The 25,776-nt window shown below is 57.4% G+C and overlaps 1 protein-coding gene across 1 annotated transcript; it reads right to left on the bottom strand.

Moving 5' to 3' along the window:
* Nucleotides 1–592: 592 nt before the first annotated feature.
* TOLLIP (toll interacting protein) lies at nucleotides 593–24,303 on the bottom strand. Its single transcript, XM_017675129.3, has 6 exons — nucleotides 24,119–24,303; nucleotides 13,029–13,178; nucleotides 10,011–10,193; nucleotides 9,130–9,282; nucleotides 8,119–8,209; nucleotides 593–2,963 (listed from the first exon to the last, which is right to left on the bottom strand). Exons 1-6 carry the CDS (start codon nucleotides 24,149–24,151, stop codon nucleotides 2,749–2,751), a joined length of 825 nt encoding a protein of 274 aa, XP_017530618.1. The 5' UTR covers nucleotides 24,152–24,303; the 3' UTR covers nucleotides 593–2,748.
* Nucleotides 24,304–25,776: the final 1,473 nt, after the last annotated feature.

The following is a 25,776-nucleotide window of genomic DNA, read 5'->3' as shown; positions in this document are numbered from 1 at the left end:
GGAAAAAAAGTTTCCCAACACAGAATAAAGGGCAGTAAGGTCACCTGGAGTAGCACTGCAGGTCCCGTGGGGCTCGCCACTCCCATGGGTGGGGCGCCCCTGTGCCATTCCCTCAAGTTCTGAGTAGCGCCTGCAACTTAGGGCCATGGCGTGGGTGGGGCCTGTGACCATGGCCAGAGCAGTCGGAGCCGGTGGCTTCCTCCTGGGTCCGACTCCCCAGAGGTGGGGTTGAGGTGCTCCCGGCCAGAGATGCTTGCGCCCACACTGTATTTACTACTAGTCGAAACAGCCTGAAGAACAAGTTAGACATGGTAACAAAGAAAGGACAGGACAGACCCCTAGTGGCTCAGGACCCACGTGGCACCCTCACACCCATGGCCGTGGCCACGACAATGACTTTTGTTGAAAAACAATATCCCACAGTTGACATGGCTAATTTCAGGCTAATGCTCTTATCTAGCTATTAGATTTGTCTTTATTTTATTTTTTTATTTTTAATTTTTTTAGATTTGCCTTTATTTATATAACGCTGTAACTAGTTTATCAGTGCATTAAACTCTGAGCTAACGTAAAAATACTCAGGTACACAGGGTAAACTTTCCTTGGAGAATTTTAATCGTCTACTTTTATACGGATCATTTATTAAGTTAGAAGGCTAAAAAGTAAAAATATATTTCACAATCAAAGAAAAATGTGGACTCTGGACCCCCAGCAGAGTAATCAGAAACAAAGCTGAGAATCCTCTCCACGGACGCCTGGCAGAGCAGACCTCATCTCAGGGGGTTTGTAAAGGCGGCACAGACCTTTGGGAGGAAGGTGTGGAGGGAAAAGAGAAAGAACCAGCCCCAAAAGCCTTTCTTCTCGCCGACAAGGCCAGAGTGTGCCTCTGCCCTGCGCACGGGAGACGCGTGCGGCTGTGCAGATGACCCCCAGAGGCCTGGCGCACTGGGCCGCCACCTCTGCCCTCGGCAGCTCCAGCCTCTCCCGAGTGCATTGAAGTGCAACAGGAGAGGAGAGGGAGGAGTCTATCCAACTGGCAAAGGCCTTAAAAACATGGTCTTTCTTCAATCTACTAAAAAACTACAGTGCTCGTGAGAAGGAAAATAAGGGGTGCGGCAAGTCTAGAGCCATCTTAAACTACCGCTCTGCTGCCAGCACAGCCCTGCCAGGCGCCTCAGCAGCAGTACGGTAAAGAGCAGCTCCGGGACCACCGGGCTGCAGGATACGGTCCCCACCGCACGGTCAGCCCTGGACTGGCACAGATCCCACTGTCTGCAACAAGAGTGAGTGACCTGCCGGAAAGTGGGCTCACCGTGCTCAAGCAAGGGGCACAGACCCCAGCCAATGCCACGGCTCCTGCCCTCGCCTGCTGCCGCCACCAGCCCACCACACCCTCTCCAGGCTTCCCGGGGCAAACCCACGAGCACGCCTGCCCACAACCACACCCCCAGGGTGGCACAAGCAGCATCTCCCAGCCAAAGCTGAACCACCTGTGTGTGCGGAGAAGCCTGACACTGAAGCTCTCGCCTCACCACTCAGCCTGCGCAGACGTCCAAAATGTCAGGCCCCAGCTCTGTGTCCGCACTGGGAGGACTGCACACCCGAAGGCCGGGCAAGCACCCAGAGGAAACAACAGCGACGGCGACTCAGAGCTGTCAGCCCACAGGCATGTGGCAGGGTTTCCATGCACACGCGTTCGACGTGCATCTTTGGAGAAACTTGCCAAATTCCTGATTTTCACTACGCGTCACCCGCTGTCCCGTCCGGTGCATCCGTGGCCAGAGCCATGGCCGGTGTGCGGTCCACAATGCAGCGCACATCCTCTAGCCTCTCAGGACTTGACTGTGGAGTCACCTGACTGCCACTTTACCACCCATAGGACTGGTGTCCAGCCTTCCTTGAACCAACATCGGTAGTGAGCCAACAGTTCCTAATACCCTTTAATAAACAAATACACAGGACCATGCCCACTACTTATGCCCGTTTAAGTTCTGTTGCAAGAGTGGACAAAGTTGAGGCAAACAACCCATCAACTGTCACCCCATCACCAAGCTGGTTAGACACGGCTGGGAAGATGAAGGGTCCCACCCAGGAGAGGAGGACAGCCCTGCTCAGGGACGGCGGGCGGCAGGCTCCGTCCACCGGGTGCTCGGGTTTGCTCTGCGCCTACGCTGAGATCTAGGCCTAGCAACACGAGGCGTCAGCTCTGCCCACCTGCCCGGACGCCAGGAGTGCCCAGTTCTGCAAGGATCATGGAGCAGAGGACATGCATTCTCAGTTTTTAGGAAGCTCTAAAAATAACCCCAATCAGCTACTAAGAGATCCTGTGTGCCTTAAAATGACTGGTCGACCCCAGTTAAGTATAGTAACCACGTGCCATTAATGACACTGGAGGCCGCCGACACTTCCTGAGGCCCTGGCGGAGGGAGGCTGCTCCTAGAGCGTTCTGGGGTGTGGGGTGCCTGCAGACGTGTACCAAGGTGGTGGGGAAGTGAGTGCATACAGGCACGGCCCACATGCCTGCTCTTTCTTACCAAAGCCGGGGGGAAGCCGCCACCCCCACACCTAGCTGCCGGTGGACACGGCCACCAGGAACCAAACCGACATGCGTCCAGACAGGGCGGGGACGGGCTATGGACGGCGGGGAAGGCTATGCGAGCTCCTCTGTGGGATGTGCTGGGACCCGCGCACTGGGGCTCTGGGTTGCAAGTCCAAAGGGCAGGGCCAGCGCGGCAGTGGGGGCGGGGCCTAGGACTCCTCGCCCATCTGGAGGAGGGAGTTGATGGCGGCATCCTTGTTCCCTCTCTGGGCTTCCAGCACGGAGCGGATCACCTCCCGGTCCATGTTGGGGAACATGTCCTGGATGGCTTTCAGGTCTTCCTCGTTACAGTGGGGCTGGGTGCTCGCGGCGGCCGGAGGCAGGGCCACAGGCACCATGCCAGGGCTGCAGACGGCTGGCATTCCTGAAAGCAGAAGACGGGCTTCAGGAAAGGCAGGATGGCAGCAGCACGTGGGGTGGGCTCTGGCTAAAGAGGACAAGGACGCCTCCTGCTGACGTGCAAGGAGTGGCCCTCAGGTTGCGTGCTGACTGGTGAGGTCACCCAGATAACACAACCTCAGAACCACCCGGACACCCCAACACCCGGGAGAGGGGTGAGTAGCCGCGTCCTCTGACCTCCGGCCTCTGCTAGATTACCCCCACACCCACCTCTGGTCCCCTAGGAGGCCCTGGGTCTGCAGCACAGGGGCCAGCTTTCACTGACCACAGGCCCACAGGCCAGTCCTTACCATCTACAGCAAAATGCCCAATCACCCAAACACCCAAGCCTGCTGTCATTTCCTCCAACAGAGGTTGCAGAATGTACTCTGCTCACGCGTCGGTCCTGCTCTGATGAGGCAAACACTCCAGCAGGCCCCTCCGGCCCCGGTGAGGCTGCCTCGAGCACAGCATGCACAACAGTCATGGCCCCCGCAGGCCACCCTGAAGTGCTCGTGGAAACACACAGAGTCAGCGCGCACAGGTCCCCGGGGGTCTCCTGGGCATGCTCACTCCAGCTGCTGGCTGCCACCGACCACCGAGCCCCCCTCACTCCCTCTCTGTTGGATGCGGGATGGCAAATGCAGACAGATGCACTGAGGAGCCAGGTGTTCAGGGACAACCGTTGCCACATGCCAACCACACAGAGTCCCCTGGCCCAGTGCTGTACAGCCCGGCCCCACTCAGTGACCCTATTGCCTCCACACCTCGCGTCCAAGTGCCTGTAGCCCGATGACGCAGGGAACTCAGTACCTCCCTAAGTGGCTTTTAATCATCAGTGCCTGAAACTTCAAAAGCAGACCACCCTCCCTACTGGACCCATCAGGTGGGGGCACTAGGCTGGGAATGACTATAGGCTATGCCTGCCCTGCCCTTTCTAAAGTCAGAAGATCCTAAAGGCAGCCAGACGTTAAGTCAGCTGGCAGGAAGGGCCTATGGTGTCTTGAGGCGGGTGCAGAGGCATGGCTGAGGGGCCCCAACACCACCCCTCGCAGGATGGGCCTGGGCCCTGTGGGCCCTGCCTCCGCAGCCAACTCCCTGGCCTTTGGTCCTTGCCATGCTGACAGGCCAGCCATCGGCTCAGGTCATGGTGAGGAGATGGAGTCTGGGTGAGATCAGGTGACCAGGTCATACCTGGCAGGAGGCAGGGGAACCATGCCATCCCCCCAACCTTTCAGCAACAAAAGGGGACCCAAGTGAGGCCCATGTGGACACAGAAGGGGTCTGACGAGCCTCCCTTCCCTGTGAGATGGAGGGTTCAGGGCTGCGTGACTGCCTGTCCCCTCCAGAGTGGCCATCTGAGTGACCCTCGTGGCACGTGGACACACCCCACACCTGCACTGCCGTGCCTAGGACAGCTCCCCTCCCCGGCAGTGGACGCCCACTGCCTGAGGCGCCACAGGCTGGCTGCCCTGGGTGTGTGCTCCCTTGCAGTGGAGGGGCAGGGAAGAGGCGGGCCTTCCACACACACCCCAGTCCGCCAGCAAGAACACGACACCCGGGAGCCAGGCCTGCCCTGGGAGCATTCCCCACCATGGGCCAAGCTGGCGAGACGCTGAAAACAGACCTCCCAGTCCCCTACCTCTGCGTGCCAGGTGGAGACACTCGCAGAGGACTCTGAACACTGCATGGGCACATTTCCCAAATGGGTCAGCACAGGCCGAGGTGCCGGCCCAGCGCCCGCGCCCCCTCACTGGAACCATCTGCCTCCACAAAGCGAGCTCCTCTCTCGCTCTGGGCCCTGGAGGGTGCCGTCACCCTCCCCCACGCACCCACACACGCACACACCCCAGTGAGATTCTGGAAGTAAGGTCTTCACAGCAGAGCAAACTGAAGCACGAGACTCCGAGCTTGTGGGTTTGGAACAACCTCAGGGAACCACGGGAGGTGGCTGCCGAGTGCTCTCAGGGAGGTGAGTGAGGAACACAGACCCTCTGGGACAGATGCACTGAGGCGCCGTATCTGAGGGGGAAGCACACGGACCTGAATGCGGCTGGCCAGCGGTCACAGCCTCTGTGTCGCCTCCGCAGGCCACGGCCTGCCCTTCAGCCTGCTGGCAGCACAACTCTGGGAGGGCCATGTGGCCGTCACAGATCCTCAGGGACAGTCACTCCAGGGGAAGGGCAGGCACTGACTTCCTAGAGTAGGATGTTTTGTCAACACTCCAGACAGCCAACATGAACATAACCAGGCAGCTGGAACGCTTCCCAGAGACTCGTTCTGCTGGCAAACGGGAGCTGGCTCCTGGGAGACCTGGCTGATTCCGGTGGGCAGGTGAGCACCGTGAGCCTGGAGGGTACCACAAGGTGAGCTCAAAGGACAGGGGGACACGCCCGGGCAAACAGCCCAGCGAAGAGCCTGCCCTCTGGCCAAGGCCGGGTACCATGAGTGACAGAGGAAATGTTAGCACAGGCTGTAACTGCAGACTCACACAGAACTGCTACCTGGGAACCTGGGAATAAACTCAAGGTCTGATGAGAAACGGGGACGTCTCCATGGTCCTAAGTACCTCCTGAACAAAACATGGGTCAGTTAATGGGAGAAAGAGTAGCATCCTGGTGAGAGGGGGCAGGCCCTACCACAATGGGGATGGCAGGGCCCTGCTAGTAGGCCCTGGAAGATGGGGCCCACCTCAGCAACGTCCTGAGTTCAGGGGGAGCCGCCAGGTCACCCCACAGGACACTAGCCTGCACCTTCCAAATGCACCAAGTTGGCCAAAGCCCGAGTCCCAGGCTGAGGAGGTGGGCGACGGAAACTGGCACAGGACCCCAACCTGGGTGCTGCTGCTGTGGGCAGCAGGGGACAGCCAAAGGCACTCAGAGGGACAGGGCTCAACACCGACGCCCGACAGGGATGGCTGTACTGGCAATGAGAGGAAGTTCTTGTTCGCTGGAAACACAACTGAGGTGGGGCTGGGTCAGCAGAGGGCATCAGGTGGGCAACACGGTTTGAAAAGGTTTATCTCCTTTGTAACTTTCTTAAAACTAATTTTAGCGTGATTGTTGCAAAATTTACAAATGCACATAAAAGGAAAAGCTCGAAGTTTCCCTCCATAAAGTAATCTAGCCTTCCCAATAGTAAACACCCACAGGCAGACGGAAGGCGTCTACAAAGGGACTAAGGATAGGGACCAGAAAACAATAAATTCTGTCCCCTATGCAAGCTGACTTCCCGTTAACCCCATGCACTCTGGCACTGGGGACTGTATGGGTTGAATGTGTTCCGGGAGATGTGTGTGGTAACCTGGCACCTGGGAATGGACCTCATTTGGAAACAGGGTCCTTGCAGGTGATCAAGTGAACACGAGACCCACTTGGAGCAAGGTGGGCCCTGGTCCAAGGACGGGGCCCTTAGGAGAAGAAGCTGAGACCCAGACACGTGGAGGGGCCAAGTGACCACGAAGGCAGAGGCTGCAGGGGCACAGCCACAAGCCCACTAGCCTGGGGCCACTGGAGCCCAGGGAGCCGGAAGCAGCAGGAAGGGTCCTCCCTGAGAGCCTCCAGGAGCCAGCCCTCCATCACCCTGATTTTAGACTTTGGCCCTCAGAAGTGGGAGAACACAGACTCCTGCTGTTTTAAGCTGCCCAGTGGGTCACCCCAGGACACTCCCACCCCTGCTGGGCCCTATCAGCCGCTGTTCCTCAGACCTCCAACTCAGGACAGCTCATGCTGACCCAACACACACTCCGGGGATGAGCACACTGGAGGCCCTAGGCGGACGTGCCCACACCCTGACGCCCTCGCAGGCGATGGTGCCCACCTGCTCTGCGTGACTGCGTGGTGGGGTCTCCAGCTCCAGCGTCCCCCCACGTGCTTTCAGAGCTAGACCTGCCACTGGGTTCTGTAGTTTCCATTTCTCCACGGAGACTCCTTTCTTTCTGCTCATGGGGACACTCCACTTTAATTCCGTGAATGAATTACAGCCATTTAAGTTTCTGGGCCGTCTCCCTCAGTCCCTCTCTACAGTCCACTTTTGTCCTGAAGGCGGGTGGCTCTCTGGTCTCTGCAGGACAGCGCCCCACAGGAATCAAGCTCCATCCCCCTGGCAGTGCTGCCGCTTGTTCCAGGGGCAGTTCAGGCATAGGGAAAACACTCCAAGCCTGTGTGGGGATCCTGCAACTCGGGGCACGCCTCCAAGCTCCATCCCCTCTGCTGCCACAGATGTGTGGGGGCTGGGTCAGGGCTAGGGGTCCCGAGCAGGCCTGCCCCAGGGACACCGACTCCCAGCTGGGTGTGGCTGCGGTGCTGCTGAGGCCCTTCTGCCCAGGCTAGTGGGAGCCCTGGCGCACTGCACGCTGCCTGGACCCTGAGCAGACCCTCAGTACGAGCATCCTGGGGCCCCAGTCCCCAATGCCCTGCCCCACAGAACCTGGCCACTTCTGCTGCCCTGGACTCTGGCCGTGGCCACTGTGGAGCAGTACTTGGACCCCACTCCCTGTGCCATGGCAGAGTCACCGCCTCAGGCAGAGATGGACTGGCTGTGGGGCTCACCCCATTTCCCTTCTCTCAGGGGTGACAGTCTTACACTGCTTGCTGACCAGAGGTTGACAACAGCTACCCCCTCATCTACCGGCTGGCATTGCGGCTATTTATGGTGGGCTGGCAGAGTCCAGTGACTGTCATAGCCAGAAGGGAGGTTCACCCAGAGGCCAGCATGAAATTCTGAAAACATAAGTCACAAAAGCTACAGTTCACCTTGATTTTGCTGCACTGCCATGAACTGCCATCTCATAAAGCAAATAAACATGAGAGAGATGATATCAGAGCACAAGGAACATCAGCTTTTTACAGTAACTCATATATGAAATGTTTAGAAATTACATTTCTATATCTCCACAAATTTCAACTTAACCAACTTGTGCCAACCTACCTTATTTGTGTTTTGAGAAAAAACAAATTGTATTTCCTACATATGCATAAAAAGCTCAACCGTAACCCCAGACCCTTGCTTTTGGAAGGACCTTCACTGTCATATGAAGACCAAACTAAGCCACTGCACTGCACTCCACACCCCACATGCCTCCATCCCTGCCGTCATCCCACGGAGCCCACCTGCCCAGGCAGAGGAAGGGCAGCACGCACCTGTGATGGGCACATAGCCGACACCTTGCTGGTACACGGTGGGCATCAGGACCACGGGCTGAGGTGGCATGACCATGGCTGCTGGCAGCGACTGAAACACACCAAAGATGATCACGTGATCACAGAGAAACATACCACACACCAAAACCATCCTACGAGAGGCAACACAGGGCCTGGAGCCCAACAGTGTCCAGCGGCCACCGAACCTGTCCATCATCTTCGAATGCCCTGCCCACACTGACACCCTTGCTACTACTCGGCTGGCAGATCAGAGGTGAAGGACTGGGGCTAAAGGACACTGCAGACCTGCAGAACCATGGCTGAGGTACGACCAAAGAGAGCAGAGTTCAAGGACGTGAATTTATGCACAGATTTCAGAATCAACACCCATAGTATTTCACAACAGTCTATTCTAATTATTTAGTTAAGTACACTGGCATTTTGTGGCACATTTTCCAGTAAGATTACACTGCTGCTGGGACTTGCTTTCAAAACAGCCTGGCATTAAGAGGGAGGAGAAGGGCTGGGGTTAGCAGAGAGGGTGGCTGCCGCTGGGTGGGCAGCCCACGCAGGGCACACCGCGCACTCCTCTGCCCTTCACACCTGCTGGACACATCTCACAAAGCTGAAACAGCAATACCACCAGCACTTGGGGGACGCAACAGAGATGGCAGGAACCCCGGAGCCTCAGCCCCAACCCTGCCTTCACCACCCGCTGCCCCAAGGGTCCTGGGGGTCCCTGAGGAACTGGCCTGCAGTGAGCTCTGCACTACAGCCCAGAAGGCAGTGCCTCATCCTTAACTCCGACAATCCAACACCAGCTATGACATGGGCATGGGCAGGGCTGCGGGCACAAGTGGAGAGGGGACACTGCAAAGCTGCTCCCTCAACAGAACTGCTGCAGGCAGAGCCCCTGCTAGATAGAGGGTCCTGGGCAGAGCTTGTGGCCCCGCCCCAGGTCCCACCCACCTCCCAGGCCCCGCCTCTCCCCTGGCCCCCACCCATGCTCACCGTGTAGGACATGACCAGGTTGATCATGCCCTCCTTGTCGTCGCCCTGCCGCCCACTCAGGCTGTACCACTCGTCCTCCACCTTGCCCTGCTTCAGGGACTCGGGGATGGTGACATGCGTCCAGGCGATGCGATCATCCATGGAGAAGGCTCGCTAAGGGAGGGAGGAGTGGCCTGACCCCATGCCCATGGTGTCTCCTTGCTGAGGCCCCCTCCAGAGCCTCACCAGCAAACCGCTGCAGGGGCTGCCCCTCTCTCGACCTTCTGGGGCCACGCCCCATCCCTGCCCCACCCTCAGGCAGATGGGGGCTGCTCCTCCCACCTCTGGGTGCCCTAGTGGGCGCAGATGGAGGAAAGGGGGCATCCTCCCTGCCAAACACACCCCTTACTACCCTGAGGGCAGCAGAGGGAAGAAGAAAACTGCAAGGGAGGGCAGAGGGTGCGGGACTGTGTGGCAGCCTCCCAGCCTTGCTTCCAGCACTCACCCTGCTGTCCAGAGCCTCCCGGGCACCCTGGCTCAGCCTCGGAGGGATGGGGCACCCCAGACAGGTGCCCAGAGAACAGGGACACTCAGGTGAACTCACTACAATGCATGCCCCTGGGAACCCTACTCCCACCCAGCCACGGGGTCTGACCCACTTTAAACCCAACCCACTCATGACCAGCCGGCTGCCCGGATGCACACAGCGCAGGGGAGGAAGCATGTACCCACACCCATCCCCAGAGCGAGGGGTGACGTTTCTGAATGGGAAAGGACACGCACGGGATGGATACACCTTACTTGCTGGGGACACCAGGACACCTGTCCCTTGCCATCCAGCCAAGCCAAGGCTCCTGGAGCAGCCTGGACCCACGTGTGCCCCTTGAGGCAGCCACCCTCACCTCATCGAAGATCTCCAGGTAGAAGGAGTCCACGCCTGGGGGCACCGTGCACTGGATGACTTTATTCCAGCGTGGGTTCTTGGCGCCATTGTGGGCCGTGGGCGTCTCGTACACGGCGTAGCCCAGCCGCAGTCGGCAATAGGGGTCCATGCGGGTCATGCCATAGTTCTTTGCCAGCTTGGCCTGAAATGAAGCCCATGTCAGAGAGACAATGCCCTGTCTCAGGGAGAGCTGCGTGCTCACCCATAGTCTGCCCTTGAACTCATCACTCCCGGCCTATTTTGGGTGGGAATCCAGCTGCTGGGATCTGCCGGGAGGCAGTTGTAACTGTTCCTGGGACCCAGAACCAAGAGAGCCACTGGGACGCACCCCATGGGTAACTGCAGAGCTCATAGACCTGCTGGAGCGGCTCCCTCTCCAACATTTGCTTGTGAGGGGCTGCCGGGGAGGGTGAAATAGGCAGGCTGTCCCGGCCCAGCCAGGAGCCACAGAGAACATGGGCCAGTTGGTGGTCAGCAGGTCCCCTCCCCAGGAAGGGAGTGTCCCCAGTGGCTGAGCATGGGCAGGGCCCAGGAAGTCATCCCAGTGTCATGCATCCCCAAGCCCGAGGAGCCCATCCAGATGCCAAGTGTCTCATGACCCCAGCCTGGAGCCGGGCAGGCTGCACTGCAGGGAGAAAAGGCTGTGAACACTGACTGAGGAGATAGAGGCTTTGAAGGGTCAGGTTACCAGTCAGCACAAACTCACTCAAAGCAATTACAGGCCTAAGTGTAAGAGCTGAAACTATAAAACTACTGGAAAAACCGGAGACCATCCTTGTGATCTGGGGTGAGGCAACGCCTGCCCGGACACCATGGCAAACACAGCCTGTGAAGGAAACGCAGAGCACATGGCTGCGGGAAGACGGACACCATGAGAGCCAGGCTGGGAGCCAGCGCCCGCACCCTGCACACATCGAGAAGGAGCTCACACCCAGGCACAGAGAGGCCTCTGAGGCCAGACCAGATCCAAGCCCAAGAGCTCAAGCTGTGAACAACTGCAGGGCTATGCGAGAAGGCAGGTGGCACCGTCAGTCGTGGGGTGGGGTCACCAGAATGGCCAGACCCTGACCATGCAGTCGGCCAACCTGACTTAGAAGCATCAACTTACGCCCACCACAAGCATGCACTTCCTTCCCCACTCGCCCAGCCTGTGATTTTCCCTATTTTGGTCAAACCCATTCTACTCTGTCCATTCCTCACTGCCCCGAGGGCTCCCAAAGGGGTCTGACCTGACATCATTGTCCTGGCACTGGTCAGCTGTGCTTCTGCTAAGGAGTGACCTGGCCTCGACTCTGTAATACAGTGGGGTTTGTCCTGTCAGGGCCCCCGGGCAGCCTGCCGGGCCTGCTGCCTGCCCACCACCTGCTCAAGGGGCATCCCCAGGACAGGGACACACTCCTGTCAGTTCTCTGCGTGCTCTGTGTCTTGTTCTCTGTTGGAAGGAACCCACTTGGTATACGGTGGACCAAAGCTGGGAGCAGTGCTTCTAGGCCCAGACCTCCCATCCTTGGGTATCTCCTGCTGACCTGTGACCTAGTTCTTGGGTGGCTGAGTATATTCCAGGTGGTGTGAGGTGTGTGCTAGCCTTCCGACAGCTTCATATACCCTTTTGCTGTGCCATAAACTTGTAAGCCTTGCCCCCAGCTCCTTAAAAACTGCCCTGCTGTTTTCCATAAAACATGCAGAGTCTAAAACTGGCTTATTTCGGCCCTGCCCAACTGCTAAGGTTTTCTCTCTTACTGATCTGAAGCAGCTGTCAAGGCCTGTTTGGTCCTTCTGCCCAGAGCAGGGCTGAGTCCCTGCTCTGGCGCCCGCATGCTGACTGGGCCCTGCGGCTGACGTGTCTCCCTGTGTGCTCCATTACTGACCTGCTAAACCCGGCCTCCCTGCTGCCCCTACGCTGCTGGGGACAGAACACCCGGGCCTTCATTTCTCAATGGCCTCCCTGAGATGCTGACACTTCGCTTCAGTCACGTCACAGGTGTCCAAGGAAATGTCCTCTGCCTGCCCCGCACCTGGTTCCATGCCATCTGCACAGCACCTGCCGGGGACAGACGTCTCCATCTCTCCCAGCCACATGCACCGATGCCCGGCACCTAGCACGTTACACCACACTGGGGATGCAGGGAGTGAGCGGGGGGGTGGGCAGAGCACATGGGAACATGGGGTGCTCCTGAGGGAGGGGGGAAGTGGGGGCTCTGGGGCAATTCCAGGGTGGTGGGAGGGTGAGGCAGACAGAAGGCCCCACAGGACTGAGCAGGGAGATCCCCGTGCTGCGCTCTAGCTGCCCAAAGTGCTGGCAGCAGGGCAAGTAGAGAGCTTCAGCACAGACCCCAGTGCAGGCCGGTGTTGGGGAGCAGCCCAGGACACAGGCCTGAGCTTCCAGAAGGATGGGTGCCACCCACCGCGACCCGGGAGCAGCAGACTGTGGTGGGGGCACGTCAGAGCTCAGACACCCACAGGACACTGGGGAGAGGCCCTGGGCGGCACATGGGCTGGGCTTTTCCTTCATGGCTGTACAGAATGTTCCAGTGGCCAAAACCATGTTACATCCTGCAGCGTGTTGGTTTTCATGGGGTCCATTCAGCAGGCTGTGGGCACATGCAGGCGGACAGCACCGTGGTGTAGGGCTGACCCCAGGGCTGTTGGCCCTATCTGCCCACCACCCCCAACACCTGGACATGGGCAGGGCCTCCACCTCCCCCATTGGCTGCCCTGAGGATCAGGAGACCATCTGCATGGATGAACAGTTCTTGGCACCGAGGGGACGCCAACAGATGCTCATCACTAATAATCTTCGTTGTTTCTGGCAGAACCCTGAATAATGGTCAATATTTTTCAAGTATATCGCTTTTCATCAGATACACATTTCAGGAAAAACTGGTATGAGAGAAATCACATCTGTAAACGTGGAAAGTGCGGCAAGACAGCCAGAGTCCCCGGGTCAACTGGCTCCCGCCCTCCCGCCAGCACCCACCTGCACCACGGTGATGCTGAGGCGGCCCACTGCGCCCACCGCGCCGCCATACTGCAGCTGCCGGGCGGCCTGCGCGTCCAGCTGTACCTGCTGCTGCTGCTGGGTGGGCGTGATGCGGAGGAAGTCCTGCGGGAGCTCACCCACGTAAACCTTCAGCAGGAGAGAGAAGGTGGCATTAGTGAGGCTGCGGCTGGGGCAGGCTGGCCGGCAGGCAGTGCTGCCCTCAGCCTCTGCACCTACAAAATGAGGGGCGCTGGGGCCTCCAACCTGCACCCCGGCCCTCCCACAGGCTTACTCTGTCACTCGGCTGACCCTCGTGCAAACCAGGGCTCAAGAAGGCTCGCGGCACGTTCCTGACACTAAAAGCAGGTTTTGTGCTCTGAACAGACTGGCTGGGTGGCTGGTTTCACACACTGTCTATGTCCTCCTGACAGCTTTCCCAGGTACCCCGCACCAAAGGCAAGGCTGTGCGCACTGACACACTTGTTCAAACACACAACAAGGTGAAACCAGAACCTCAGATACCAAGTCACTGGGAAAACACTCTGTACCGCCGCACTTCAAGACTCCCGCCAGGCCAGACTTGGAATGCCGCAGGGACAACGGGTAAGCAGACCAACACAAGAGGCCACAGGGACCCTGCCCTCTGCTTCTCACTGACCCTTCTGCAGAGAAGGGAGCAGCCACAGGGGCCCACTGGCAGGCTGGAGGGCTCGTGCCAAAAGGCCTTGCTTGGAGGATGACACAGCACAAGCTGGAGGGGCCTCGGGGGAGCGAAGTCTCCCAAGGAAGAGCAGAGGAGGGGAATGCGGAGGCAGTCCTCAGCCAAGTGGGGGTGCAGCCCTGGAGAAGGTGGCCAGCAGAGGTGGGCAGAGGAGGGCGCTGCGTCCCCGAGCTGGGCGCCCAGCCGCTCCACAGCAAGGCCAGGCCTGCTGGGGCGAAGATCACCACAGCCCCAGGGCGGGGCTGCCTGAGGCAGTTCGGATCCTCCTCAGCCACCCCAGGAGGACATCACAACAGACTTCCAGCCGATGGCCTCTAAGGGCTACTTGTTTTGGGAAATGCTAAATGGACACCTGCGTGTCACGGTGAGTTCTGGCAAACTGTCCACTGACAGCCACCACCAGGGGCTGTGCGAGGCGTTCAGGCACCTGTCAACACCTCAACAGCAGGGTCTCAGCCTTCCCGATGGCTCGGCATCCGGCAGGATTCCACAAGGTCCTGCACCCGCTAGGCTCACACACATAAGGGAAGCATTTCTCCCCCAGCATACGTTCCCAATGTCCCGGGAAGGTCCAGGCTCCAGGCCCCGCCTCCTGTTGTAAGCCTGGAGATCCTACAATGCCAGGCTCCATGCTGGCAGACATCACCTGGAGAGCTGGCCAGGCAGAGCGGCTGAGTGTTGGCAACCCAGGCCACCAGCCCAGGGGCTCTGCCCCACTCATGCCTCTGAGAGCAAGAGCACTCCTCTCCCCTCCTCTCCCCTCCCCTCCCCTCCCCTCCCCTCCCCTCTTCTCCTCTCCCCTCCCCTCTTCTCCTCTTCTCTCCCCTCCCTTCCTCTTCTCTCCTCTCCCCTCCCCTCCTCTCCCCTCCCCTCTTCTCCTCTCCCCTCCCCTCCTCTCTCCCCTCCCCTCCTCTTCTCTCCTCTCCCCTCCCTTCCCCTCTTCTCCTCTCCCCTCCCTTCCCCTCCCCTCCTCTCCTCTCCCCTCCCATCCTCTCCCCTCCCCTCTCCTCTCCTCTCCAAGCCTGCACCTAACTCCCTCAGACTGTGGCATCCAGGGTCACCCTCGTACCCTTCAGGGAGACGCCCCCACAAGGACAGCATCTCATGCCTTCTCTGCACCTCAGTGGCCAGCCGGGGGCAAGCCCAAGGGCCTGAGCCCTGAGTGCAGGCTTGCTGGGGAACAGCAGGTGCCCAGAGGCCTGGGGTTGCCAGGAGAAGAGCACAGTGCCCTCCCGGGGGTGGTAGGCCGCACTCCCCCAGGTGTGCCACACAGGCTACCAGCAGGCCCCAGGGCTAGCCCTGAGAAGGCCCGGTGGGGACCTCTGGTAGGCCACACGCCTCCAGGAGGGCTGAGATGCTCTGGGCTTCCAGGTAAATGACAGAAGCCAACTGTCAGTCCCCTGGTGTATAGGAAATGCTCTCCCACCCAGACCTCTTCCAAGTGACCTTGCCAACTACCCACAGACCCTGCAGCCTCACCCACACGCACCCTTGCTTTGTCTGCTCCCATGAATGCGTCATCTTGCAGGAAAAGACTCACGCTGACCAGATCCAAGGGCCTGGCGCACACAGACCAACTGCCACTCACCCTGAGGGTCACTGCTCAGCTCAGGCCTGAGGGGAGCAGGCTCTGCCTTCAGAGGGAGGCCCTGTGGTGGCTTGGCATGCACAGCTGGGGCAGCAGGGGGTGGCAGGCGCCGCTGCTCAGACAGGGGGTGGGAGGGCTCTCACGTCTCCCTCGTCATCTCTGTTTCTTTTTCTGTCCCTGTCACTGGAAGGGAGCTCTCGGGGTTCCGTTTCCTTTTTATTTATTGTACTTGTCTAAGCTTTTGTGAATGAGAATACACCTGCTTTTTAATGAGGGAGAAGGAAATTGTATCAAAAGGTCAGATAAGCTAGTGTGACTTCAACAAGTGTTTAACTGTAAAATTACGAACACGCAATGTGGGTTTTAACAACCTAAGTTGCCAGTGCAAACAGAATATGGGAAGACAGAACTTGGAGACACAGGCTAACACCAGCTCAGCCAGGTAGACGCCAGGTCCCTGAGACGCCCAGTGAGAGCATTTCACCCCTGTGGTCCTGCTTCCAGCCGAGGGGCAGTTTACAGACCCCCTGGCCAGTAGTTCTCAAACTGTCAAACTCCAGAAAAACAAGGGAAGTATGAGAGAGAGTCCCAGAGTGCAGGCAATGGAGGAGACATGGCGGGTAAATGTCACGTGGGGTGCTGGGTGGAGCCCTATGACAGAGGGGCAGTAACAGAAAAACTGGGATATCTAACAAAATCTGGAGGTAGGTGTCACATACCACAGCCAGGCTTAGTTGTCAACAATGCACCTTGGTGGTGTGAGATGTGAGCAGCAGGGCATGGGGGAGTCTCTGGACTGTCCCTAAGCCCAGAATTATTCCAAAATGCAGTGTTATCAGAAAAAATTTCAATGTAACAACAAAAAGCAAAAGGGAAGAAAAGGACACAGAGCTTCAGACCTTATGCTTAACAAACTGCCGGTTGTGCAACGAGCCTGCCGCTGCCGGAGCAGCCAGCCAGCCAATGCCACTCCAGGCCCGCCACCTCTGCTCAGGTGGAACCATGGGGCGAGGAAGGCTGCTGCCTTAAACAGCCACTAACAAAACCAGTTAGCAAGTCATTCACTGCAATAAGTCCAGGAGCCCATGCAAGCCCTACCACTTCCGTGGCCACACCGGAGGATGTCGTCAGTAAACAGCAATACTGAGAACCCGGGGCTCAGCCTAAAACTCATTTTTACCACACCATGGAGAAAATGTTTCAGTAGTTAAGTCAAAATATATGCTCAGACGGGAAAGAGGACAACTTCCCTTGTAATAAACAATGGACTGCATTTTTAATATAAATTGGCTGACACTGACAAGATGAATAAATTGAACACTAACAATTTTAAGTCCCTGGTTAAGACTCAGCGAGCCCGCTTTGGGAAGCCCTCCACGTAAGCGCTCACGCAGGATGCTTGCTGCCTTGCTGTCAGTGATGGGGAAGAGGTAATGCCTACCAGCCCAGGCTCAGCCATGGCCCGGAGCCCGCACGCCAGCCACGGCATGGAGGGGGAAGGCGTGGGCAACGCGCAAACCAGAGGCTTCATGCCCCAAATGCCTAAGAAACCAACACTCGAGACTGAACTCTCTAGGGCTGAACTTTTCTTAAAACTAAAAGCTACTTCTATAAACTATCTTAAACACAGTCTCAAAAACAATTCCCTATTTCTTAAAGTAGCCACAGGACGGTCTGAGAATCACAGTAAGCTGTCCTACTGACAACCATGCCCTCTGTAGCCACTGCCCTGCAGTGCGCTTTCCCACCACTCGAAGATTTGCAAAAACTGGTTCTATTTAAAATGCACTTTTCAAGTCCAGATGTTACTTTTGGCACAGAAAGAGAGTCTGGTTGCTCATTTTATCACCTGCGCACTCACCACCCACGCTGATGTTTCACAGCACACAGAAACTGAGCAGGCACGCAGCGAACCCTCCCGGCCCCCGCCAGGCACTCCCGGCCTCTGCTGCTGCTGTTCTGCTGCCAACCAACTGGCCCCCACAGTCAGTGGGAGCCCATCAGCCAGGTACCCGCCTGCCTTTCATTTCTGTCCCTTGAAGGAACATTTTAAATGGCTTTTCCTCTTTGTCCCCCAGTGAAACTTCAATACAGCAGATGTACTATATCTGTTCATGTCTACTATGTGTAACTGTGCATTCTACACAAAAAGAGCAAGTATAAGGCTTCCTCTTTAATGCAGGCTTATGAATAACTAAGAAATATTTTTAAGTTACAAGTTAGGTTTAAAACTGAAAAATTATTCACACTTAAGTTTCCAACTACATTTATTGATCAACTTTGAATGTAACTTATTTATTTATAAAATATCAGATTACCCATTCAAATTATGTATGTACATGAAAACAACAGTAACAATCAATAATTTGAAAACTCACTCAACTGTTACTTTTGCAGCAAAAATAAAACATCTGAAAAAATACCTTTCTTAAAAAATGTTTTTAGTGAATATAATGTTTACCTTTGGCTTGATAAGAGAAAGTGTTCTTTCACGAACTGCTACATGTTCTTTCAGCACTTGACACAGTTAGCCATGGGCTGGATGACTTTGTGGATTAAAAATAAAACTAATAGTTCTCAGGCAGTTCCCCCAACGCACACCAGTACCAGGGACCGAACGACAAGCGCTGGTCCACCCAGGCCCGGTCGCCGCCACCTCCTGTGCACGTCCACACCCGAGCTTCCGTGTCTTACCTTCCATGAACTCTGTAACAGTGTGACACCCAAGAACCCCCACAGGAGCAGCAAGGTGCTAAGGAACAGAGTTGTAGGAGAGGGCCACAGCCGCGGGAAGCCTATGGCTGGCTCTGCCCTCCAGGGAGCCTCTGGGGTCAGCATCATCTGGGCTGAGAATAGGCCTGAGAAGGATCTGGAGCCCCTGCCACACCCAGGCTCTCCACACAGAGGCCTCCTGGACCCAGAGTTATCAGCAAGGCCCTGCCTCGGCATCACACGCGCAGCTGGGGCCACAGCAGGGAGCTGGACCAGGCCAGGCTCGAAGGGACAGGGCACAACAGAACAGAAACTGCTGTGGTCAAGACTGAGCAGGCTGCAGGCCTCACAGGTCAAGTCAGGAGCTCTCGGGGATGCTGGGCCTGGAGGAAGTGACCCTGCAGCCCACTTGTCTCAGGGGCTTGAGGCCCCACCTACAAGGGGACTCACCACTGGACTCACCCAGGGCTGGAGCGCATGTCCTGGTCTGGCCCAGGAGAAATGCCTGGCCATAGAGTGACCTGGGAATGGACGCTGGGCTGAGACCCAGGATGGTGAGGAGGGGTCACGTGGATCTGGCGGCACCATGGTGGCTCTGACAGAAGGCCGGTCCTGCACACAGCACGACAGGGAGGGGGAAGGCTCTCGGACACTGAGCACCAACCCCCACGCACCAGCAGGCCTGCCTTTGGGCCAGTGGGACTCGCCCCTGCTCACTTACGTTTTCTGTCAATTCCAACAGCACCCACGGACGCCCTGGTCACATCACCAGCCCATGGCCCACACTTTCTTCTACCTAAGTCTCCAGTACCCATCCCCCTCCTCCGTCTCTGTCGAGGACCTTGCTCCTTCTTGAAATGGGAGAAAGGAAGAAAGCAATCGGAAGAGAAGGTCTGGCACTGGGGCACTTCCCCCACTGCCTGCTGCGCCACCAGAGCACCGAGCGAGGCTGGCGGTATGAAGGCATCGGGCATGGAAAACCTGGGGAAGGGCCTGGGGAAGAGCCCCTGCACAGAGCTAGTGTATGAAGAGCAGAAGTCAGAGCGGAGGACAGGTGGCCTGAAATGGGGGACCTCAAGGCCACTGAAGGGCCCAGAGAGGTGGGAGGGGGAAAAAGAGGAGGGGCAGGTGAGTGATGCTGGTGAGGGGGGCAATGAGGGGGTCAGGTAAGGAGGTGGGACAGGTGAGGCAGGGGCAAGGGGCAGGTAGGGGGGGGTAGGTGGAAGGGGCAGATGAGGAGTGGGCAGAGGGGAAAGGTAAGGAGGGGGAGAGGTGAGGAAGGGGCCAGGGAGGCAGGTGAGGGGAGCAGATGAGGAGGGGCAGGTGACGAGGGGGCAGGTGAGGGGCGGCAGGTAAGGAGGGCAGGGCAGGTGAGGCGGGTGTGCTGTCCCTGCAGCAGCTCTGATGCCGGGTGTGGCAGCCGGTGGACCAGTCGAGCGGGTGTTGGCATGCAGGCGGTGAAGGGCTGGGGAAAAGCCAGGTTCTGGACCTGGTTTGGAGGCAGAGCACGTAGGGTGTCCTGAGGGGTGGGGACGCAAGGTCATCCCAAGGGTTTGGCCTGAGTATGGGGAGAAGGCACGGTAGGGTCCGAGGGAAGGAGGGTCTGCTCTGGGAGATGTCCAGCACATTCTAGGGAGACAGCAAGGCGTGTGAATGCAAGAGTCTGTAGTCCAGGAAGGAGGCCTGTGAGAAGTGCAGGAGCCTCAGCAGCCAGGGGTGCTGTCACCTGCCTGTGTGTGTGCAGAGGGCCCTAGAACTCCCCGGAGCTTCCCATCACCTAAGATGACTTAGAACACAAAGTGCAGGTGGTCCTGGGGCCCTCGGATGGTGCAGCAATCACCCTACCCCCCGCCCCCCACCTGGGTGGTCCACAACCCCTGCTCCCATCACCCAGCGGGTGTGGAAGAAGAAAGGGTGGGAAGCAGGTGGAATGGTAAATGGTGCACCGAAAGCTTCACGCAGGGTGGCCCCAGGAAAAACAAGGTTTCTGAGAAATGGAAATCCTTCCTAGGGACTGAGCAGCTCCTGCATGCAGACACTCCCTGTGGGCCAGGCCTGGGGCTGCGTGGGCTCAATGCTCCTCGCACAAATGGCCTAACAAAGGTTTGTATGTGAGGACACCGAGGCACAGACGGCAAACACCTGGCCGAAAGCTGGAGCGCTAAGTGTCCTCACACTACTTCACCAAGCCTCCTGATGGATTTAAATCCACCGACGATGGGGAGCAGCAGTGAGCTGGAAGGACTGGCAGAATGTTCAGGATGCAGATGGCAGGCAAGGACCAGAGAACAGAATGCCAACATTGCCTCCTCAGCAGCCCAGAGTTCTACACACAGCAGAGAGACTGTCAGGAATCAGACAACAAGCACTAGAGACAAGCTAAGTATGCCAGTGAAGGAAATTTTAAAAGATGAACTGGAAGCAACAGCAAAGCATCCCCAAGCGGGAGGTGTGAGCACCAGGAAAGGGGAAGCCGGGGTGCTAGGAGTGGCAGTGCATCCACCGGAGGAGGGGGGTACACACAACAGCCAACCTCAGATCTTCAGGTCTGCGTGTGAAAATTTCTAGGATAACCACAGAGAACAAAAACACAGTGTGTGTTTTCCAAATCAGTAGAAAAGAAAAAACTGAGTTAAAAACCCTGTATTTAATCAGTCCAAAAGAAGGTAAGGAAAGAAAATGAAACAAAACTAGGACAAATAGAAGCACAAAAGAAAATGTGAGAAAGAAATGTGTGCAGGCACATATAAAGCGTTCAGCGCCAGCTGGAAGACACACTCAGATGCCACAGATGTGACTCCCAAAACCTGGCTACATGCTGCTGGTGACAGGCCAATCTGCAACGCTCAAAAAGACATCAAGCCAAAGAATGGACAAAGGGCACCAGGTAAATTATTCCTTAAAGTGAGCAGGAAGAGCCCTGTGCGGCCAGCCACTGTACCTGGGAAAGATCCGGCAACTCTAACATAGACACACTAACTCAGCCTTAAAGGACCCAGGTGCATGTTCACAGGGGCCAGAGAACGGGACCACCGACCGGCTGCAGGGGGCCGCGCCCTGCGGGAAAGGGCTGCAGGACAAGACTGTCCCTGTGAGCAAGATATGAGTGTGGGAAACCCACGGGCTCACGGTAGCCCCTGAAAAGGGACCACCAAACACAAGCCTAGAAAGAAAATCAGCTCCTTCCTCCGAATGTTGGAAACAAGAGGAGAAACTTGGCCTCAGTTCGCCTTTCCCGTGCATGCCTGTTTCAGCACAACCAGGGAGCCCTTTACAACAGCCTCAGTTAATGAGCAGGGAACATGCGATAAAACGCAAACATCCCCTGTGAGACTAGTCGCTCAGGACTGACAACCAGACCAGATGGCCATGAGCCGCCACTGTGACCACAGGCACCTTGAGCCCAGGGGCAGCAGTGCTAAGAAAGGAGGGCCCACCCATCTGACAGGTCTAAAGGCAGGGCGAGTGGCCGAAGGCACACCACTTCCTCGGAGACGGCCTCCCACTGGGCCTCCACTGCACCCTCATGTGTGCTGCAAACCTCCCCCAGATTGTGATGGTGAGGACAGGGGCCCCCAGTTACTCCCAACAGGCACCCGGGGCTTTCTAACAGCTTGTGGACTGAACAGAACACTGAGTGGACAAAGGTTGTCATCACAAAACACCAGCGTTGCTGCAGGTGGGGAACACAGCTGCGCTGGAAGCCCTCAGTGGCTCGGGGGTGGGGGTGGAGGGGCATCCTGAAGACTAAACGCCAGGTGTCTGAAATCCAGCCACTGGCTCTAGAGGATGGAGGCAGCACAGAGCAGCAGTGCGGGGGGCCAGCCTGCACCAACCCCGTCTTAGCCACCCGCCAGCCCAGGACAAAGGCTCCCCTCTTTTTTCTTCCCATTCCCAACTACTCTGCCCAAGCCTCCTTCTGTAAGAGTGGGAGGGCTGGTTGCTGGTCAGACTTCAGGGTCAGCCTCCGTGGGAGAGTCCAGGCTCTGTCTGTCTGAGTTGCCCTGGGCAGAGGGCTCCCTCTCAGCAGTGCCACCAGGCACACCCAGCAGAGAGAGACCTCTTTGTTTCCAAGCCAAGCACCCTGCTTCCCAACACCTCCACAGCCTGCAGCACAGCGGGAGATGGGGGCCTGGCCAAGGCCCAGCCAATGCACTCTGGCTGAATGAAGCCTTCCTCCAGCACGCTCTCATACCTGGCAAAATCCCCCTGCCAGTACTGCCTAACCAAAGGGCAGAGGGCGGTGGGAACTAAAGAGGTGTGCGCCAGGCAAACACGTTTCCAACAAAACTACTATAGCTGGCTTAGCTTACAGTTCACCCTAGTATAGTTTACAGATAAAACTCAAAGGCCAAGCCCCCTGCTTCCCTGCAGACCTCCCAGCTGGATTGTGCCTGGCCACACTTGGCATGCCTGCCACTCTGGCAGACAGGCACAGGCCCTGCCATCCCAGCTCCCAGACTGTATGCTGTGGTTGCCCCTCTGTGCCCACGCCACACCTCCTGCTCCTCCCTCAAGTCCTAGGTGACACGGGACTTCCTCCAGGAACCTAACTCACCCCAGTCCCTGTCCAGGGCAGGTCACAGTTTACACCTATCTCTTAGCACCTATAGACCTGAGCGGACTGTCACCATGAATCACCTGTGTGGTCATGCATGCCACACTGTGAGGTCCCAACAGCAGGCACTACTCCAGGCTGTTCACTGTACGGGGCTGCCCCCAATGCTGGCATCAGTGACACTGGCTGAGCAGGGCACACGTGCCCTGGTTGCACTCGGTACACATTCCTGGAGCTCCTAAGCATCTCCAGCCCAGACCTAACGCTACTGCACATCTCCAGGACACAGGGAGCACCCCTAAAACACTAGCTGGTCCAAGTGTGCTGCTCACCAACACAAAAGACACAGGCCACACAACTCCGTGAAGAACATGCAGGAAGCACAGTCCACATGGAAAGTCAGAACACAGGCACTGTGACAGCGCGGACACCAGGTCTGTGGGCTCTGTACTCCCATCGCTCAGTGTGAGCCGCCCCAGCTTTATGCAGTCAGAACTCAATGTCCCCTCGCTATCAGGACAGCTAACATCCACCAGGTGCTCACTTCCTGCCAGACACTGGCCCTGCATCTCACGTTTACACGCAGTCCCACGCCACCAGCGAGGTTTTGGACCAGGGCACCCAGCTCCCAGGAGGTGGAAGACCCATGACAGGCCAGGTGCGGGGCTGCCCTCCCTGGCCACTGCACCCACTGGACCCCAGGGAACACTAATTCAACTCCCGTGCTCCTCTGATCAACCAAGTGTGTAGAAACAGGCATGCTGACAGTCAGGCTGCCGTAATTCACCGTGGAGGGAAGATGGGAAAGCTGAACGTCAGGGAATCCAGAAACCGGCCACTGAGGGGCCATTCCCCCAAGAAGCGTGTTAGAAGTGTGCGGTCAGGTCCCATTCAAAGCCCTGGGAAGGAGCAGCTGGGCCCAAAGGGCGTGTCTAACAAAGCCTGGGTCCTCCCCTCACACTCAGGAAGGACGCTGGGTAGAAAGGGATCTTCCTTGTCAGGAGAAAGCGCGGGCCTCAGGTTCGGTCCGGCTTTCGGAGGGAAGGCGCGGGAGGAAACAGGGCCACCTTCTCCCGCTCAGGGGCACAGGCTCGGGGACCTGCCGGTAAACCTCACTGCCCAGACAGCCGCCCTCTGCGGTCTGAGCTGCTGGGGGCCTCCCCGGCCTCCGTCCCGCTCCCCCGGTTGGCAGAGCAGCTACGGAGACGACAGGACTCTCAGAAGGAGGGAATGGGGGCTTGGAAGGGCTCCCCGGTTCCCGAGGCCCCACCTCTCGTTTGGGAATGAAAAAACAGGGTTTGAGAGGTGGCCGCCGGGAGCTCAGGGAGCTCAGGGTCCAGAATCCTTCCCCAAGCGGGGAAAACCGAAGCACAGGGGTCTCCTCCATCGGGGACCCACTTTATGGAACAGCGCAGAATCCTCTATGAAGAGACCGGTGGGGTGGGGGGCCTCCTCCGTCCGGGGCGCCGCGGTGGGACCCCGCCCCGCCGCCCCCGCCCGCAGCTCACCGGCCCGCGCTGCGTGCTGACGGTGGTAGCCATGGTGCTGCCCGCCCGCGCCTTGCCCGCCGAGCGCGGACGCGCAGGCGACTCTCCCTCGGCTACGGAGTTGCGACGCCAGAAGCTCTCCCCGGGAGGCCACCGCCGCCACGGTCAGCTGACGGCCGACCCCGCCCTCCAACGCCGTACGCACACACACGCACGCACGTACGCACGCACGTTCCCGGCGGGCGCCTGCGCACTCGATCTTCACTCGCCACCCCGCGAGGAGGGGCGCGCGAGTGCTGTGTGCGCACGCGCGGAGCTGCACCGGCCCGGACCACACCCTTCTCCGTAGGGCGACAGGAAACAAGAGCCAAGCGCCAGCCTGCGGTTAGGGGCGTGGCCTAACCCGGAGAGGCCCCGCCCTGCCCGTCTTTCCCCCCCTGCCCCTGTCTCCTAGGACCCTATGCAGCTGCCTTCTGCTACTGTGCAGCCCGTGGCCTCCACATGGTCAGCCTGTGTGCCCAGAGCTGCTGGAGATGAGGCGTCCCTTTAAAGACTCCCTGCTTGCGTCCTCCTCCATCAGAGAAGTGGTGGGAAAGGCCCCTGTCAGCTGGGCCTAGGGCTTGCCCTCTGAGCGTGGGCAGTCACAGAACATCGGGAATGATTGCCACCAGATGCATCAATATTAAGCCAGGCCGCTCTGATCATGAGTGACTCACGGAACACAAACGCCGTCCAAGCCCGGTGATATACGTCTCCCTACCCTGACTGAGAGGACTGTTACATCCTCAGCCTCTGCTAGTCCTCACTCCTGGTTAAGAATTATGGAGCCTAATCTGGGAATTACCCTGCTTCCTGACAGTATCCAACCCAGAGCAGACCCCCCTTCCATAAACCTTACCATAATACCTACAAAAGCCCAAATCCTATAATGAGTCCTTTCTAATACTCTCTAAGTCACCCTGTGCATCCCCATGGTGTGTGTACTTAGCTGCAAGGAGTGATTGTCCAACTTGTTGACTTACAGGTGTGTTCCTGGTGGTAGGCTGGAGGGCACTGGCAGCAGACTCAAGCCTTGAACCATCCTTTCCTTTGTGTGCACTTTCCAGAGCCATCAGAAGTAGCCAGCCCACTGCACGATCTGTGTAATAAGCATATTGGCCATAGCAGCTAAGGGCCTCATCACTGGTTCTCTGGTGCTCTTCACTGTTGCCTGTCTTTTTTGTGTGTGTCTGTAATATGACATCAATATTTGTGCAACATTTGAGATATTTCTGAACTACTGCTGTAATGGCTAAAACCACATAAACGTTCGTGTTCTAATGGTGTCCTCTTTACTGTCTCCTTTTTTACTGAGTTCTTCATTTGCAGTTTAAATGTACCTTTCAGAACACATTACAGTAAATTCTTCCTTCAGAAAAGGGAAGGGATATAGAAAAGTTCAAATGAAGTTACTCCTCCAGTCTGGTAAACTGAACCAACCACAATCATATCCAGTAAAAAAAAAAAAAAAAAATGATCACCCACCTAATTGCCCTTCACTTGCACTGTATCCCATGCCACCACTGGTGATAATTTGAGACACTGGGATGTCACTGCATGACAGATTCCCATGACGCAGTTTCCCCCAGTGAGGATTTTATCCACGTGCTCATCAAATATATGAGCAACCCAATCCTCAA

This window comes from Manis javanica, chromosome 11, assembly GCF_040802235.1.
Source record: "Manis javanica isolate MJ-LG chromosome 11, MJ_LKY, whole genome shotgun sequence".
NCBI classification, from domain to species: domain Eukaryota; kingdom Metazoa; phylum Chordata; class Mammalia; order Pholidota; family Manidae; genus Manis; species Manis javanica.
This window is presented reverse-complemented; position numbering and strand designations above follow the sequence as displayed.